We start from the raw sequence: 19,856 nt of genomic DNA, 5'->3' as shown, positions 1-19,856 counted from the left end.
GGCAATATCTCAGAGAAACCTGTGTGTAGTTGTTTTCTCAGGTGGGAAGCCCACAAGGGTGTTTTCCGCTCAAAAGGACTGCAGCATATAGTTCCAGCTGAAGGGAACTGACCTTGGAAGGATCTATATCATGAGCAAATTCCACATAAGTGAGAGGTTGAAAAAGTAGTACCGGTTATTGAAGCCTCCGTCTCTGCAAGAGTCTTTGAATAGTAATTACATTTTGGCTACATCAGGAGCTTATGTGTATAAAGCCTTGCCACTCCATTATTCACTTCAGTCCCTCTCAAGTACCATCATCATGGTAACAGAATGTGACCTAATGGTAGAAACACCATGAACACACATTTGAACCTCAGGTGGTCCAACAAAGCCCCACAAAACCAAAAGTAACATGAGCTTACTTCAGCATTTGTATGCCAGATCATTTGTAATTTTAGAGCCAAAAAAGATGAGCTAGAACACTTGAAATAAATAGAAAAAGTACCATTTTTTCTGCATGTCTTGCAAATGGCTTTTCTCTTTAGCTTTAAAATTATTGAACGATTTCCACTGAGGAGAGACCACCCAAGTTCAGGAACATGAGTTTTAATTCGATGGAATAATAGGGGAACAAAATATTTGGCCTTGAAACAGAAAAACTAGCCATAGAGAAACTAGCACCTCTCCGTAATTAGTTTTATGAAATTCACATTCCCAGTGCTTAGGAAATTGTAAGGTTTACAGATAAACCGCTAAACTGACTTCAGTCCTTTCTTCTTTTCTGTGTAATGAGTACTGACTGTTTTTTCTGAAATGTCCCGAGAAGCCCTTTCGGTGGTGTTATTTTTCATACCTTCAGATTGATTTTTAACTAAAAGTTGTTTTCAGCTATATTTTGTATTGTTATTAGGGACAGAAATTATATAGTATGTCCCAAAAGAGTGCACTGAGATATTCTAGCTTTGCATTTGTATTACTATATTGTGATTTTCAAAGAAAAAAAAAATCATTAAAACTTAATTTAATCTAATGACTAATAATGACAGAAATCATTAAGGAAGATTTCTTAAGTGGTCAAACTCAGCAAATGCTATCACAAGGAAGCCAATAAAAGCATAAATAAGTCAGAATATTTCAAGTTAATGTATTATTATTATTACCAAGAATAGAAGCTTACTGGAAAAAATATTCACATACTAGAGTGTTCTACTACAGTTATAACATTAGGAGTAGGACTGGGAATCACCGAGCTACGTAACATGTTTTGCTAATTTCTTGGTCAACTCCATGCAGTGGCTTACATTACGTTGGTAATGCTATAGCTATCCATGAGATAATCATTTACTGTTTATTTTCCAAAACATATGGGGTCCACATTACATACTCAGGAATCAAAAGTACACTGGCAAAGCATCAGTGTACATCCCTCAAAAAGGTCCGTTCTAACCAGATAACATGTGATATTCCCTACAGATGTGCATGTTTCTACATACATGCTACTTCTATTTTGTACATTCTCTCTTAGACATTTGTCATTTTACATTTAGCAATCTGGAACACAGTTAACATTGATCTGACAACTCCTAAGATGTCTAGAGTAACTTCATCCCCCTCCCCACCTTTTTTCCTCCTAAGCACATGTGGGAGGGAAGGATAATTTTTTTAGTTAGTGACTGTCATGGTTTAACCCAGCAGGCAGCTAAACACCACACAGCCATTTGCTCATTCCCCCGCAGCAGGATGGGGGAGAGAATCGGAGAAAAGGTAAAACTTTGGGTTGAGATAAAGCCAATTTAATAGGACAGAGAAGGAAGGGAAAAGAATAATAATGATAAAAGAATATACAAAACAAGTGATGCACAATGCATTTGCTCACCACCCACTGACCAACGCCCAGCCAGTTTGCAAACAGTGGTTTTCAGCCCCGCCCCGGCCAACTCCCCCCCCCATTTTTTGTTCAGCATGATGTCATATGGCATGGAATATCACTTTGGCCTGTTTGGGTCAGCTGTCCTGGTTGTGTCCCCTCCCAGCTTCTTGTGCACCTCCAGCCTCCTTGCTGACAGGGCAGTATAAGAAGCTGAAAAGTCCTTGACCTAGTGTAAGCACTGCTCAGCAACAACTAAAACATCAGTGTTAGCAACATTATTCTCATCCTAAATCCAAAACACAGCACCAGGCCAGCTACTTGGAAGACAATTAACTCTATCCCAGCTGAAACCAGGACAGTGATCAAAAAGATTCAAAAGAGAAAGGGAAAAACATTTTACAAAATTTACCTACACCTGAAATACTTTACTGGTTCAGGCCCCTACAAAACTAAGTACTTACCACATCTTATGATTCAGTTGCAGACTTATTTTGAGGGACATGTTGGCTGTCTTCTGACAGTGGGATCAAGACAGCATAATTTATTTTCTAATAGTAGATTTGCCTTTGTAAAATAATGACTTTCAGACACTGATTAAGGTGCAATTCAACGGCTGTTTCCCTTCCTTCCTTTTAGTTTAATTCATCTTATGTTGAATAGTTGTAAATTATATCATAAAAGAAAGACTCAAATCTGAACATGCTCTGATGACAGAAAGAGGAACACAAACCTTTCTTTGCACATATGGCATACAGCACGTGAAGGTACATTAAAATTACATTACTCACTGTAACAAAATGTCCTTCAGTGTATCTGCAAATACAATTTGCTCCCATTTTCAAATAATTTTAGACTGTCAGAATGAAGTCAAGTAGCTTTAGCAACACTAAAGTATTCGAGTTTGACAATGGTAAAAGTGTCAAAGTTTGTTGCTAACAGAACCTTGGATGTTCTTGACAGTTACAGGTACTGGGCTCAGATTTTATCCACTGATTTAAGGACAAGTCAGCTTCAGCAGTAACAGATGTCTCTTTGGAAACAAACACTTTTGCTTATATTTGGTCACAGTATACCAACTGATTTCAACCTGAAAAATATTTTGTTAATAATATTTTTGCCCATTTCCTTGTACAACCATTATATAGCTACTAGCACGAAGCACATTATTTTTATTTTCACTTGGCTATTTTCAGCAATAAGGTATTTGTGCTTGGACTGACCCCTCAGTTCAGAACACTATGTCCTTGTGACATGCTGCAATCAAAAAAAAAGGCTGTTAGGAAAGCTTTTTAGTTGACTTAAAAGAAAAAATAACCATATGGAGAAGGAATGAATAAACCACTTAAATTTGCTTCAAACTTATGTATACCTGAACGCATAGCATCCTTTTGAATGCTTTCATAATCATGCCAGTCCTTCCTTTTCAAGCCATCAGTCCAGGTAAAGAGCTGTCCATCTCCCAGCCCCAATGGAAGTGTCTGTGAAAACAGTAAACACACAAACAAATAAATATATACATACTTATATGGTTTGCATTATTACAGAAAAACACTTGTAATATGGCAGAAGTAAATAAAACATTCAGTTTATCCAATGCAAATATTGAAACTTTACGGTGGTAAATGAAGCTATTTTTCTAAATAGCATGTGTTATGGTTCAATCTGACAGGCAGCTCAACACCATGCAGCTGTCCGCTCACTCCCCACCCCCACAGTGGGGTGGGGGAGAGAATTGGAAAAAAGAAAAGTAAAATTCAGAGGTTGAGATAAAGGCAGTTTAAAAGCACAGAAAAGGAGGGAAAAATAATAATAAACATAATAATGATAAAAGAATATACAAAACAAGTGATACACAATGCAATCACCTGCAACTGATGCCCAGCCAGTCCCTGAGTAGCGATTGCTGCCCGCCAGCCAGCTCCCCCCAGTTTATATACTGAGCATAAGGTCATATGGTATGGAATAGCCCTTTGGTCAGTTTGGGTCAGCTGCCCTGGCTGTGCCGCTTCCCAGCTTCTCGCTGGCAAAGCATGGGAAGCTGAAAAGTCCTTGACTAGTGTAAGCGCTACTTAGCGACAATTAAAACATCAGTGTGTTACCAGTATTATTCTCATAGTAACTCCAAAACACAGCAGTATATCAGCTGCTAGAAGGGGAAAAAAAAAATTAACTCTGTAGCAGCAGAAACCAGGACAGTATCCACCCCTTATTCTATACCATCTACATCCCCAGGTCCCACACTTTCCAATACATCCCAATTAATCACCACCACTTTTCCTGTCTTTTGATATATACACACAGAATTCATTCCTTTAGTCTATGGGCCATCCCTCTAAAATGTCCATTGAGTTCATTTAGTCCATGACTTTGGGCTCCATCTGTCATAACAGTCCTTCAGGGCAGGAGAGGTGGAGGTATTGGACTGTTGCATGCTTGAAGCCAGTTCTGGTTCCATTATCGCTTGTGCTTGGTTTAATCAAAGTTCATTCTTCATTAATCTCGGTGATTCTTGCTATAGTACCATTAATATGGCATGTAGCCACCACAGAAGTGATAATTCTGCATAACAATTAACATGATACAATTTAATTCATTGGCTATTCTCACCCAAAATCAAATCCTCTTCAGGTACACATCAGAATTCCCGATCCTCCTGCATCACCCACCAAGTGCACCCAGGTCCTTGAGCAAAAGCAACCCCACAAATGGGTTTGCCTTTGCCCGAGGCAGGAATAACCCACGCTGTCTTCCCCAGCATATTTTTCATGTGCACTACAGGAACTTTATCTCCTTCTACAGTACGTAAAAGTTTTGATTGGGCAGGGCCAGCTCGATTGGCAGATCCCTTAGTGTTGACTAACCAGGTGGCTTTTGCTAAATGTGTGTCCCAATGTTTGAATGTCCCACTGCCCATTGCTCTCAGGGTAGTCTTTAACAGCCCATTGTATCGTTTGATTTTCCCGGAGGCTGGTGCATGATAGGGGATGCGATATAGCCACTCAATGCCACGCTCTTTGGCCCAGGTGTCTATGAGGTTGTTTTGGAAATGAGTCCTGTTGTCTGACTCAATTCTTTCTGGGGTGCCATGTCGCCATAGGACTTGCTTTTCAAGGCCCAGGATAGCGTTCTGGGTGATGGCATGGGGCACGGGATACATTTCTGGCCATCCAGTGGTTGCTTCCACCGTTGTAAGGACATAGTGCTTGCCTTGGCAGGTTTGTGGGTGTGTGCTATAACCAGTCTGACAGGGTTCTCCATCTTTGTATTTCAGCCATCGCCCTCCATACCAGAGAGACTTGAACCGCTTGGCTTGCTTGACTGCAACACGTTTCATGTTCATGGATAACCTGTGCAATAGTGTCCATGGGCAAGTCTACCCTTGACCACGAGCCCATCTATACGTTGCATCTCTTCCTTGATGGCCTGAGGTGTCATGGGCCCACTGAGCTATAAATAATTCACCCTTATGTTGCCAGTCCAGATCCACCTGAGCCACTTCAATCTTAGCAGCCTGAGCCACCTGCTGGTTGTTTCGATATTCTTCAGTGGTCTGACTCTTGGGTACATGAACATTTAAGTGACGTACTTTTACAACCAGGTTCTCTACCCGGGCAGCGATATCTTGCCACAACGCGGCAGCCCAGATGGGGTTGCCTCTGCACTACCCATTACTCTGCTTCCATTGCTGTAATCACCCTCACGGGGCATTTGCCACCATTCATGAGTCAGTACAGAGAAGAATTACTGGCCACTTTTCTTGTTCACCAATATCTAAAGCCCGCTGGATGGCTTTCACCGCTGCAAACTGACTTGATTCACCCTCTCCTTCAGCAGTTTCTGCGACTGGTCATATAGGACTCCATACAACAGCTTTCCACCTCTGATGCTTTCCCACAAGATGACAGGACCCATCAGCAAACAGGGCACATTGCTTCTCATTTTCTGGCAGTTTATTGTACAGTGGGGCCTCCTCAGCATATGTCACCTCCTCCTCCAGCGATATTCCAAAAATCTTTGTCTTCTGGCCAGTCCATGACCAATTCCAAGATTCCTGGGTGACTGTGGTTTCCTATTTGAGTCCATTGTGTGATCAGGGCAAGGCCCTTACTCCATGTAGCATCAGTTGCACGATGCATAGAGGGGACCCTCCCTTTGATCATCCAGCCCCGGGGTGCCAGCAGGAGCTGTGCTTCAGTACTAATCACTTCTGAAGCAGCTCGAACCCCTTCATATGCTGCTAATTGACTGGATGATCTTAAAGGTCTTTTCCAACCTAGATGATTCTATGATTCTATGATTCTAATATCTTTCTCAGTTGGCATGTAGCGGGCCTTGGATCCTCTGTATCCCCAACTCCAAAACCCTAGGGGTTGACCTCCAGTCTCCCCTGGTGCTTTCTGCCAGAGGCTCAAGGTAGGGCCATTCTCACCAGCTGCAGTGTAGAGCACATTCTTTACATCTTGCCCTGCTCAGACTGGCCCAAGGGCTACTGCATGAACTATCTCCCATTTAATTTTTTCAAAGGCTTGCCATTGCTCAGGACCCCATTTGAAATCATTCTTCTTCCTGGTCACTTCATACAGAGGGCTTGCAATCGGACTGTAATTTGGAATATGCATTCTCTAAAAACCCACAATGCCCAAGAAAGCTTGTGTTTCCTTTTTGCTGGTTGGTGGGGAGATGGCTGTTGTTTTTTTGATCACATCCATTGGGATCTGACGACGTCCATCTTGCCATTTTATTCCTAAAAACTGGATCTCCTGTGCAGGTCCCTTGACCTTACTCTGTTTTATGGCAAAACTGGCATTCAGAAGGATTCGGACTATTCCCTTTCTCAAAAACTTCTTCTGCTGTGTTGCCCCACATGATGATGTCATCAATGCACCGCAGGTGTTCCGGAGCTTTGCCCTGTTCCAGTGAAGTCTGGATCAGTCCATGGCAAATGGTAGGGCTGTGCTTCCACCCCTGGGATAGTTGATTCCAGGTGTGCTGGGTGCCCCTCCAGGTGAAAGCAAACTGGGGCCTGCACTCTGCTGCCAAAGGGATGGAGAAAAATGCATTAGTGATACCAACTGTGGCATAGCACTTGGCTGCCTTTGATGCCAGTTCATGTTGAAGTTCTGGCATGTCTGGCATGGCAGCACTCACTGGCGGTGTGACTCCGTTCAGGCCACGATAGTCCACTGTTAGTCTCCACTCCCCATTAGACTTTTGCACTGGCCACATGGGACTGTTAAAGGGTGAGCAAGTCTTGCTGATCACTCCTTGGCTCTCCAGTCGACAAATCAGCTTATGGATAGGAATCAGGGAGTCTCGGTTGGTGTGACATTGCCACCAGTGCACCGTTGTGGTAGCGATTGGCACCTGTTGTTCTTCGACCCTCAGTGACCCCACAATAGAAGGGTCCTCTGAGAGACTGGGCAAGGTAGACAGCTGTTTAGTTTCCTCCATCTCCAAGGCAGCTATACCAAAAGCCCACCGGTACCTTTTTGGGTCCTTGAAATACCCTCTCCTGCAGTAGTCTATGCCAAGGATGCATGGAGCCTCTGGACCAGTCACAACGGGGTGCTTTTGCCACTCATTCCCAGGTAGGCCCACTTCAGCCTCCAATACAGTTAGCTGTTGGGATTCCCCTGTCAGTCCAGAAATACAGGTGGGTTCTGCCCCTTTATAGCTTGATGGCATTAGGGTACGCTGTGCACCTGTGTCCACTAGAGCCTTGCACTCCTGTGGGTCTGGTGTACCAGGCCACTGAATCCACACATCCAGTAAACCTGGTTGTCCCTTTCCTCCACCTGGCTGGAGGCAGGGCCCCTCTAGTCCTGGTCATAATATTCGCTACTCACTTCTGGTAAATGCAAATCAAAAGTCCCTTTATTAAGACTGGAAGTAAAATCAGCCCGTCTACTCTGTCTGGGAAACTGCTCACTGGAAACTGGACAAGCAACTTTCCTAGAAGAACCCCCTTTTGTGATCGTTTTCCTTGCAACTCATGTACCCGTGCCTGTAGGGTCAAGGTAGATTTTCCATCCCACTTCCTCACGTCTTCTCTGTGGTCACACAAGTAAAACCACAGGGTGGCCCGTGATGTGTATCCACTGTAACCTCTCTCTTGAGCAGAAGGACACTTACTCCTAATGGCTGAGATACTGGTCTGTACGGGTGGGGAGTAGGACCTATCCTCTTTAAGTTGCTGGAACTCCTGGGACAGTTTTTCCACAGCTGAGATGCAGGCCCGTAGGGAGGAAGAGAGACTTTCTCCGTATTGCAAGAGTTGGCCAGCCAATTCATCCAGCATCTGTTCCTCTCTGTCTTTCCAGGTCATTACTACCAATGAGTTTGCATGTGACGATGGTGTGCTCCGTACAAATCTCTGCCACATGGGTCGTGTGCAGCTGACTTCATCTGGGTCTCTGGATAACTGCTAATTGTCCATGTCATCATAAATCACCTCCAGCACGCCTAATTCCCTCAAGTACTGGATATCTCTCTCCATGGTGGTCCACTTGACTGGGTGACGTACAACATCTTCCTTGAAGGGATACCTTTCCATCATGCCTGACAGAAGTCACCTCCAGAGGCTGAGGGCTTGTGCCCCTTTTCCAATCACTTTGTCAATGCCCCCTTCCCTAGAAAGGGATCCCAGCTGCTTGGCTTCCCTACCATCTATTGCCAGGCCACTGGCCCTGTTATCCCAGCACTGGAGCAGCCAGGTGATGATGAGCTTGCCTGGATGACAACTGAAATCATCTTGCATATCTTGCAGCTCACTCCGGGATAGGGATCAGGTGGTTACCATCTCATTTATGGATTCTGCCTTTTCCTCCTCCTGTTCTCATGATGGCCCTGTTTTTTCATCAACCCTTACTAAACAAGCTGATTTTCTTCTGTATTTCTTCTCATGTATAGAGGCAACTGATACTGGCGCAGGTTGGTTCTCTGGTTGAGCCGCAGTGCCTGTCACCGGTGGCTGGAGTAGCCACAGTGCCTGTTGCTAGGGTAGATCTCTGGATGGTATTCTTAAATAGTTGTTTAACCTAAACAAGACCTGAACCACATTCAGGAGACATAGCAATAGGACCATGCTGGTCTGAACATCCCAAGGATATTAAAGATTCTCAAGAGCTATTGTAATCAGCTGGGAGGAGAAGGGAAAGATGAAGGAAGGTGTCTCCCCCATAGAGTGGCTCTCCAAGGAAAAATAGGTAAAGAGTGTAATTGTTAATAGTTTCAGAGAGGTGGCTCCCAAGGTACAGAGGTGACTGTAGTCCTGAGTACTGTCCTGGTTTCGGCTGGGATAGGGTTAATTTTCTTCCTAGTAGCAGGCATAGTACTGTGTTTTGGATTTAGAAGGAGAAGGATGTTGATAACACGCTGATGTTTTAGTTGTTGCTAAGTACTGCTTATGCTAGTCAAGGACTTTTCAGCTTCCCAGGCTCTGCCAGGTACACAAGAAGCTGGGAGGGGGCACAGCCAGAATAGTTGATCCAAACTGACCAAAGGGCTATTCCATACCATATGACATCATGCTCAGTATATAAACTGGGAGGGGTTGGCCAGGGAGCAGCGGTCGCTGCTCGGGAACTGTCTGGGTATTGGTCAGTGGGTGGTGAGCAACTGCATTGTGCATCACTTGCTTTGTATATTATTATTATCATTATTATATTGTTATTATTATCATTACTATTTTACTTTATTTCAATTACTAACTGTTCTTATCTCAACCCAGGAGTTTTTCTCACTCTTAGTCCTCCAATTCTCTCCCCCATCCCATCGGGGCAGGGGGAGTGAGCGAGCAGCTGCGTGGTGCTTAGTTGCTGGCTGGGGCTAAACCGTGACAGTACAAATACAAGATTGGTGTCACAACCAATAATTTTATCATACCACAAGCCAGTGTTACACAGTACAGCAAAGTTATAACATTAATCCAACTCCCAGAGGTGCACGTAAATACTGATAAACATTATATACAGCAAGTAAGGTGTTACATAACACAACTCTTGAGAAAAAAATAAAGTAACTTTGAGAGCAAATAAATCAACATTGTGACCAGCGACTACTAAACTAATATAATGAATGCTTATAACAAATTTGTTTTAACATGCTCTGGTCAGATCTCTTGTTACCTCAACCCTTCAAGTCCCACGTTGGGTGCCAAAAAGACTGTTGTGCTTTAACCTTGCAGGCAGCTAAACGCCACACAGTCGTTCACTCACTACCTCCCCCTTTCCCCAGTAGGATGAGGAAGAGAATCGGAAAAAACCAAAGTAAAATTCATAGGTTGAGATAAAGGCAGTTTAACAGGGCAGAAAAGGAAGGGATAATAATAATACTGATAAAAGAATATACAAAACAAGTGATGCACAATGCAATTGCTCACCACCCGCAATTGATGCCCAGCCAGTCCCTGAGTAGCGACTGCTGCCTGCTGGCCAGCTCCCCCCAGTTTATATACCGACCATAACATCATATCGTATGGAATATCCCCTTGGCCAGTCTGGGTCAGCTGCCCTGGCTGTGCCGCTTCCCAGCTTCTCGCTGGCAAAGCATGGGAAGCTGAAAAGTCCTTGACTAGTGTAAGCACTACTTAGCAACAAGTGAAATATCAGTGTGTTATCACCATTATTTTCACCCTAAACCCAAAACACAGCACTATGCCAGCTACTAGGAAGAAAATTAACTCTATCCCAGCCAAAACCAGGAGAGAAAAACATGAATTTAGTTGTTGACAAACAATTAATGGAGGTTTGTCAAACAACTTGTGCTTAACATTTCTTTTTCCAGCAGTGCCCTGCTATGACTGCTTGGCAAGAAGCTCAGGGAAGTTAAATGGATCACTAAAACTGAAGAGGTATCAAAAATGATTCGTCCTTCAAATCATGAACTACCTTGATTTTTTCCTTAAACTATCACTTGTGCAAAAATGGAGTTATACTCAGCACCTTCCAATGTTCCCCCTTAATTTTGTGTTTGTTTGTTTGGGTTTTTTTAATAGCTAATGATGAGTTACTGCTAATCACATAAGGCCAGGCTCACTGCATCAGAGGCACAGAGCAAAAAGACCCTTAAAGCACTTTCAAATCATGTAGATCTTTCTTCATGGTAAGAGGTAAGGGGAAAAAAACCAAACAAACTCACCCCCCCAAAGAATACCCAACAAAAAAACCCCATGCAACAGGCAATTGTAAGTTGACTTCCCCTTTCCAGACTCAAAATTCTTGGGTAAAACTAAGAACCATTTTTATGCTTCTAAGCAAATTTATCTTTCTAGAGCTTTTCTTTTTTCTCATTCTTTCTGCCAAATGCTGGTATTTTATAAAAATAAAATAGGAAAGTACCAGTAGAAGTACAGTAGAAGTAAACAAAATTTAGATCTGCAAGAAGTAGTACAAAGCTGCAGAAGGTTTGAAATTAAGTTAGCCTTTTCCTATTGCTTAATTTACAAAAAATGTGGTAAAAGAAGCAGAGAAAATTTTGATTAGTAAAGAAGATGATCTACCATATGTGTGCTGAAGAAAGTGAGGAAGCAATTCATTGCTGCTTAGGAGTAACATGAAACTCTAGTTCTGTTAATTCTAGGTTTGAACCAGTAAGTTGTCCAGAATGAAGGGCATATGTACAATGCATGTTACAAATGCTGTTAACAAAGGGTATGTGAAAACACACTTGAAAAGCAGTTCCGGGGAACCAACATATGATCAGCCTTCTACTAGGAAATACTGAAAGCTCTACAAAAATCTTATGCATATGTAAGAGCGATGCTCTGAACTTCATGTATGAAGTACATAAACCCAACAAACATTGGACTCGCCCGTCTTCTCTTACCCATTTTACACTACTAGCAGCACAACTGGATGATACTCAATGGCTCCAAGTGAAGTTGTCCCAGCATTTTCAGTCAGGGTTTCTCTTTTTAGGACAGTCAAATGTTTGCCAAGCTACATGATGTGGACCTGGTCACTAAGCCATCCTTAAATCTGGGATTCAAAGGCTTTCAGAGTTGTAAGCAAGAAGTGAGGAATGCCAAGCATGGCTGGTTACCTTCAAGCAAAGGATGCTAGAAATCCTGGCTGACAAAGACCCATGCAGAAAACCTCTGCTTTCGGTCAGCTGATATTTCTGTGAATGTTGGATATTCAGGGCAAGGTGTTGAGCTCCATGCTCTCCAGTAAATCCCTGAGTTACTGAGAAAAATCCATCACATTCTGCTAGCATGGCCTACGTTTTTAGTTTTGGTATTAAAGGTAACATATTAACATCACCAAAAATGCAATCCAGCCTGTGTTTATTCCTCTATTACAACTTTCGCAGACGTATTCCAAGAAAACACTCTGTTGTCATGTTTTCATGTAATACAAGTCAGAGGTTCACAGCTGGAAGAACTGAAGAAGAACAGAAGATAGCCTGATAAAACTATTTCATGTTACCAAAACAGCTAACCTTTTGTCCTTGAAATGAACTCGTTCATTTCAATAATTCTTGAGTTCAAGTAATGCTAATGTCGTAACAGTAACAGCTTGCTTTTTAAAGTCAGAAGCATAAGATAGAATGCAGGCTGCAACACTGTTAACCATGATTCTTGAGCCCAAATTCCTAAAATCATGCACCCTGAAGCACTAACTGGCTCTTTAAAGTCAGGTCCAGACAGATGGGCTTCAATTAAATTTCTATCCCCTGTCAATATGGGTACAGCTGGTGTGAACCACGTGGCCCCAAAAATTCAAGACTACCAAAACTATCAAAAGCAGGATAAACTTAACTTTTGTGACCCTTTATTCCTGTGCTGACTTCTTTCCCTAAAAACAGTGATTTAAATGGCAAGTTTGCATCACACTGAAAGCAAGCTGAGTAGTAGAGTTTACAGCTGGTTTCCTGTTGCCCATTTGCATTTTGATGCCAATACTCTTAAAAATATTAATTACTTGTAGTTACTTTACCTGATAACATTTACAATTCTAATGTACCAGGGGGCCCTCTTGCAAGGATAATATAGTTAAATAAATACATTCACTAAAATTAATCTAGCAAAAGGATAAATATAAATCCAAATACCATGCGATACACAAAAAGCTAACCGAAGTCTTGCTGTGGCTCATATCTGGGAAAGGTTACATTGCCCTAAGAGGAAAGAGGAAACAAACAAATCCAAAACCATAGTGTTGGTGCCGTCGTAAGTCCCTGTTTAATGACTGAGGGTTTTGTTTGGATTCTTTGTGGTTGTTTGGTTTTTTTTGTTTTGTTTTTAGTAAATCCCTTCACTCTCTCCCATCAAAATACATACTGTTAAGAGAAATCAGTACCATGGTGATTTTTCAGCTCTCGCATCCTTCTTATGTAGGGGGGAATTAAATACAATGCCCTTGCAAGTGACCTCCTAAGAGTGATATCAGGAAGCATAATCTCAATGGGGAGTGAACATTGTGGCCCTTAGAGGGACTGGACTTCATGAAGTTCATCCTGTGTACACACTAGAGTTTTGCTTCTGCAGTGAGCATGAAATAGGGCTTAGGAAGGGATGTAGAGTTTCACAGCCAAACTCTCTGGAAATATCAAGAGTTTTGCAGTGAAAATTCTATACCTCTGAAGAAATCAGAACTGCTTTCAGTCCCTCAACTAAGTATCTCCCTTGTCAGCAACTGAAGGATTTTTTTTTTCTTTTTTGATGTTGCTATATTGCTTAATGAGACACAAAAGCACTTGAGAAAACTGGTTACTCCATTTCACTTCTGCCTAAGGGTAAACAAATTGCATTTTGAAAGACCTTAAAACACAGTTTCTAGAATGTTTTAAAACTGTTAAAAGACTCCATTGTAAAACCCCATCTAAGTATGCTCACATGCCTCCTTCTTCCAGATGACAATGACTGGTACAGACCCCATTTCTAAAGCATCTCAAGCTGGCAAAAAGAAAGGAAGGAAAAGGAAAAAAAAGGAGAAATAATTTAATAGTCTTATTCTAGCCTTGTCTTCTCCCTACATACTATTTCTTTCTCAGTTCTCCGTCTTTTTGGATACATTGATAATTTCCACTATTTTCCAACAAACTAGAACAAACTCTGGTTTTGTTATACACAGGCTATGACTATCTGGTGTAATGGCTAGATAATAATAACCAAGATAGCGTTGCTACTTGTAAGTACTTGTAAGCCCAGAAACCACATCCCAACCTCTACGGCCATTCTCAGAAAGACAAGTTCCAAGTAGGTGAATATGAAGTCACTTCACAAGATGCAATGTGCTAACAGATCCTGATTCTGTATTTTTGCTGAACACATATTTAACCATAAGCTGATGGGCTAAACTGAAATAAAATTAACCACACTGCATAAGTAGAAATGCTAAAGAAGGCAACAAAATGAATTCTTCATTTTAGGGGTAACATATGAGCAGCCAGATTAAAAATGATTAAATTCATGCTATAAAATATCTTATGACTTCGGTACAAAATTGAGTTTAGACAGGTAAACAAATAATGAAATAAACTTGGGTTCCAGCCCATAAAAGAAAAATTTATCAAGGATTATTAATCCATGGCTAAGGAAATTACTGAGCCACAGATCATGGGAGACAAAGTATTCTGGAGAATACGTGTTTGTTATTTGGACGTTCTAGGTTCTCATATATTTAAATAGCAGCAACACTGCAAGACTGGTGTGAAGTCTTAGTTCTACATGTGCCCATATGTGCAAGGGTAACAATACTCTTTGGTGTACATGAGGGGCTAAGAAATGGGAAGCATGACTGGAGAAATGTTATGGTTCCTTCCAACATACGCAGTAGGGCTTCTTTCCAGAGGAAACCAAGGTATGAGAAAGGAGAAGGCCCAGGCACCCCCACCCTCCCCAGTACCTCACCCTAATATAGAAACAATGCTTATATGTATTCTTTAGTGATATATCAATATATAGGAATGAGAAACCACCACAGCTGATTAGCTGAAATATACTCAGGGTTTTCCCCTCCAAAACATTTCTGTAAGTCACCCACAAATAGTGCAGTCTGCCACACAGCCCTTAGCCTCTTGAACTCAAGAATCATTGCAGCACTATTATAATAGAAAATACTACTCTGGATATGAAGAGCCAGATTTTGACTGGCTGTCAAAAAAAATCCTACAACAATTTATCATCCAACCATTTGTTACACGTAGTATGCAGCTGTGAGTTGCACATTTTTTGTGTTTTGGTCCAAAAGGGATTACCCACCTACAGCAACATTACATACAGCATCTGCCTTACTATTTCATTTTCACATTAACCTCAAACCTTCTGGGATGCAAGACTGATACAATACTACACAGACTCAGAAGATCCTTCTCCTCTAGAGAAGACTCAACATCTGGTTCAATTACAGAGAATATGATAAGCCCCAAAAAATAGTACAATTATCAAAAAACTCACTCACAGACTATTAGATCCCTCAGAGGGGAAAAAAAGCTTCTCTGCTGTGACATTTGAAGCTCAAACTCAGAAACAAGTGCCTTCATTGAATAACTCATTTATTTTTAATTTCACTCTGCGGAGGCAGACAATTAGAGGGGACTCAGGCAAAGGAAGATGATATATCAATGGAAATGCACCTTTCTGAAAAAAAGAAGAGATAATTACAGATTCACTTTGAGCCTGAGGATTTGCTCACTAGCTCTAGGGTTATTTTACTGAACACCAATATACAATCAAATACTGCATTAAAAAAACATCATACGCTGATCAGCACAACCATTTCCAATTGTTTAATGAATTTTAGGAAATAATCTTACCTAGAACATAGGCACTTGTTCCTGCTCAGGAAAAGATGCACATGGGAAAGAAAAGTGGTAAAGAAGTACTGAGATTAGACACCTTCAGGGATGTTTCAAGAGAAGCATAAAAACAACCACTGTTTGATTCCCCTTTGTTCTTGAAATAAAAGATTCTGTATAGTGTTTGTAAACAGTGTTGTGCAGAACAGATAATTTACAATATTTTTTCCATCCGCCTAACATAGATAACTCTTAGGACTCTAAGCCCTCACCAACTACTCTGATCAAACAAGACAATAAGAAAAAAAAAAAAAAACAAACCAAAACCAAAAACAGAACCCACTGAGCAATTAAATTAATTTTTTATCAGAATAAAGTTAAGGACCACCTTCTAAAGAGGCGGTATCACTAGATATACCACCATATGTTTATTATAAATCCACATATCACAATGTGTCCATTTCCAAAATTTCTGTTCTGGTGTGGTTACAAGCATAGGAAGACAGACATTTTCATGAAGCTTCTTCTGCAAGAGGAGGAACAGTCATCAAAACTGCTCATTTTTGAAGATTTCCGCTTTTTTGGTTGATGCTAAATTTTAGCATGAGACTATCAAAGTGAAATATTAGCACTACAGCACCAAAATTTAAGTCAAGTGCTCTCCCACTTCCACACACAAGGAACATCCATTCTGGTGCAGTGACTAGCTGAGGGAATTAGGGATGAAAACCAAAATATTATTTCCCCTAAGGATGTGCTCAGTATAATGTAGCCTGATCTATAGAAAAGGTATAAAATCCAATCTACACTTTAGCTCTGAACACTGCTTGTGTGACTCTCCTTTCCTGTATCTCTCAAAAAAGAAAAAAAGGGCTTACATCTGAACTGCCAAATATAACTGAGATCTGTGTATAAGTATTATGCAGAGTGAATAGGTACAATACAGTCCTTAAGCACCTGTGAAGTTCCCATCACCATAAAAGGAAAGTATCCCACCTAGTAATTTGGATCTACCATGATCTTTTCTAAAGATACCAAGAGCAGGCATTGCACAGCCTGGAAGTATCAGCTGACAGCTTTAAACCTCCAGGCCTCGTGCTTCTCAGGGTCCTTCTCTGGGATGCTGTCCCTCTGGGAGGGGAGCAGTGGCTGCAGTGGCAGGCTGCCCACTGCGGCACCCACCGCTCCATGCCACTCACGGGCGGTTCCAGTCGGTCCTGCACCGCTGCTGGCCAGCCATTGCCTGCCAAAACTGCTGCCCTTCAGAGCAGCGCTTCAGGGACATAAAAAAGATGCCCTGGGAGAACTGAAGAGACGAGATAGCCAGAGGGACATTTGAGGGACCTCATCCTACAGCGCCACCCTGCCACATACTTCAAATAAATGACTGCTGTAGATCTAGATATACTTATGTCCTGGTTTCGGCTGGAATAGAGTTAATTTTCTTCCTAGTAGTGGGCATAGTGCTGTGTTTTGAATTTAGTAGGAGAAGAATGTTGATAATATACTGATGTTTTTAGTTGTTGCTAAGTACTGCTTATGCTAGTCAAGGACTTTGCAGCTTCCCAGGCTCTGCCAGGTGCACAAGAAACTGGGAGGGGGCACAGCCAGAATAGTTGATCCAAACTGACCAAAGGGCTATTCCATACCATATGACGTCATGCTCAGTATATAAACTGGGGGGGGGTTTGCCGGGGAGCCGCAATCGCTGCTTGGGAACTGTCTGGGTATCGGTTGGCAGGTGGTGAGCAATTGCATTGTGCATCACTTGCTTTGTATATTGTTATTATTATTATCATTATTATATTGTTATTATTATCATTACTATTTTACTTTATTTCAATTATTAAACTGTTCTTATCTCAACCCAGGAGTGTTTCTCATTCTTACTCTTCCAATTCTCTCCCCCATCCCATCGGGGCAGGGGGAGTGAGCGAGCAGCTGCGTGGTGCTTAGTTGCTGGCTGGGGCTAAACCACGACAACTTATTAGGTTGAAAGGTACTGAGGATGAAGCAAAGGTATTTCAGTAACTACTATTTGCTATCAAGAGAAGATGGTAAAGGCTCTAAAGCTCAGAATCTTTCAAAAAGAAGACAAAATCAAAATACATTCAGATATACTTACTGCCTTTTGATTTTATTTTTACTTTATTTTTAAGTACTTTTAAAACATTTTTAAAAATACGAACCTGAATTGTTTTCTAAACCCTTGACTTGAAGCAACAGAATAGAGTTGAGGACATGATGAATTTCTTCATATGCTCAGATTTCCTGTGCCATTTATTTGTTATGCCACAGCAAATAAGCGTTCATTGCACTGACATTTACATTAGTAGAAATAATTAGCCCAGCACATCAAAAAAAGGGCAGCACTTGATTTAGTCTGCGACATCTGAATGACTCAAGGTTATTTCATTTTTGAAACACTTATATCAGACTTTCTGTGCTTTCAGTTTCTAGAATGTCAGGGACAACCCAGTAGCATCATGCCATCAATTCCAAATTAAAGCTGTTAATAATGTTATTTAGAAAATGCCAAGCTCCCCAAGCATTTCATTACCAAGATTTTTATAGACAGGTATAAAAGCTGTTATTGTTGCACTACGATTGTATTGTTAAAGTCAAAAAAATGCAGAAAAAACTAAGTTAAAACATAAGTTCTAAACCATCACAATTTCCTATTGACCCAGTGTATGAGTGCTTGAGCACTGGGTGAATGAGAACTCTGTAAGGATGCATTTGCATGCTGGAAAGTTGAGATTTCTCACATCAAATTATGGAAGATTACAGGTGTTTAATAACATACATTGGTATGAGAAGACTAACAGCTTCTTTAGCACAGATCCTGTCTTGCATCCATCATTCATGGATTAAGAGCTTGTAGTATGCATTGCCATTCAGGATGTAGAATTTTAAACACATGTATTTTACAATTTATCAGGAAAAGGGTTCACGGACTCCTACTATGTTGACTATATCAGGTGATACCCCAAGGAAAGTTCTGAGCTTCACAACTTTGACATACATTGAAGCTATCCTCAAAAAATTCTTATTTCTTTTAACATCTAACATTTCCAAAATGCCCATTATCACCTCAGTGAAAGGAACATGGCAATTTCAGTTAATTTGTTTTAAGAACAAATAGTTACATGCTGGCATCTCTTATTACTATAAAACAGAAGCAACCAGAAAGTTGACGTTCGTATGTCCTGGCTGCTAAGAATGACTCAGGTAACACAGGCAAAAGTATTCTAAATCCCCAAAAGAATATAGCGAGTGGGACAGAATAATACAAAGTAGCTATCCTGGGCACATCACAGTATGTCTGAACAGATTTTTCTGTATTTCAGTTAGTGTCCATTGCCTTTTGCCTTTTCCCTCAGAACCACTGAGAAAGGTCTCGCTCTGCCTTCTTTACTCCCTGCAGTCAGGTATTTATAGCCACTGGTAAGAGGGTTATAAATACTATGTCTTGTTAAGGCTAAACAGATCCAGCTCCCTCAGCTTCTCCGCATATGGCAGATGTACCAGTCCTTTTGGATGGGGGTGAGGACATCACCAGTTCCATAGACAGGGAATAAAACGCACTGAATTCTGAAGGAGTTTGGACTCCGTATCTGTTGAACCTGAAACACCATGAATTGCCAAAGGTGACCTACAAAGTCTGGCAGTGAACCTTGGCTTCCTAAATGACACAATTTCAACTGACTGTAGGACAGGAGGTAGGGTCTAGACTGAAGGGATAATAAAAAACATTCCTCAAAGTGAGCAACTCCCCCCTCTTTCTGCCTGCTAGTTTAAGCTGCTGACAGATCTGCTCAATAACTAAAACACCTAAACCAATCTTTTCTTAATGTTTTATTTTCACTTGTCTCAACTCCAACTTGGTGAAAAGAAACCAAACTCAAGTAACGTCAGCATCTACGACAGATCTAAATGAACTAAAGCACACGCTGACAGCATGCTGCTTCTCCAGGTCTCTTCCTTTAACTCAACAGTGCTTTGCCAACACAACAGGGTAAGCTTGCAGAAGAGCCTGAACCCATACTTGACTATTCATCTTCAGTAAGTTTAAAAGTCATACCTGATATTATATGCTGTATATGTTTAATGACTGCCTCTTTCAGAAGTTATTTTTTACATCAAAAAACATGAAAAGGGTTTGAAGAGACTCAGCAGGATTTTTGCCAGCATGGCTATTGGTTGGTTTTTGAACCAACAAAGGTCTGTGTAAGACCCTTCTGATAAACAATATAAACAATGA

The 19,856-nt window shown here is 41.3% G+C and overlaps 1 protein-coding gene across 1 annotated transcript in view; it reads right to left on the bottom strand.

Moving 5' to 3' along the window:
• The window catches only part of GALNTL6 (polypeptide N-acetylgalactosaminyltransferase like 6), a 512,334-nt gene that overhangs the window by 317,496 nt on the left and 174,982 nt on the right, over nt 1–19,856 (bottom strand). The window contains exon 3 of the mRNA XM_075709495.1: nt 3,222–3,330. Within this exon, the coding sequence (XP_075565610.1) occupies nt 3,222–3,330 (109 nt within the window). The remainder of the gene's footprint in view (nt 1–3,221; nt 3,331–19,856) is intronic.

The sequence above is a fragment of the Pelecanus crispus genome, chromosome 4 (assembly GCF_030463565.1).
Source record: "Pelecanus crispus isolate bPelCri1 chromosome 4, bPelCri1.pri, whole genome shotgun sequence".
NCBI lineage: Eukaryota > Metazoa > Chordata > Aves > Pelecaniformes > Pelecanidae > Pelecanus > Pelecanus crispus.
Note: the sequence above shows the minus strand (reverse complement) of the source record. Positions and strands in the feature narration are given on the sequence as shown.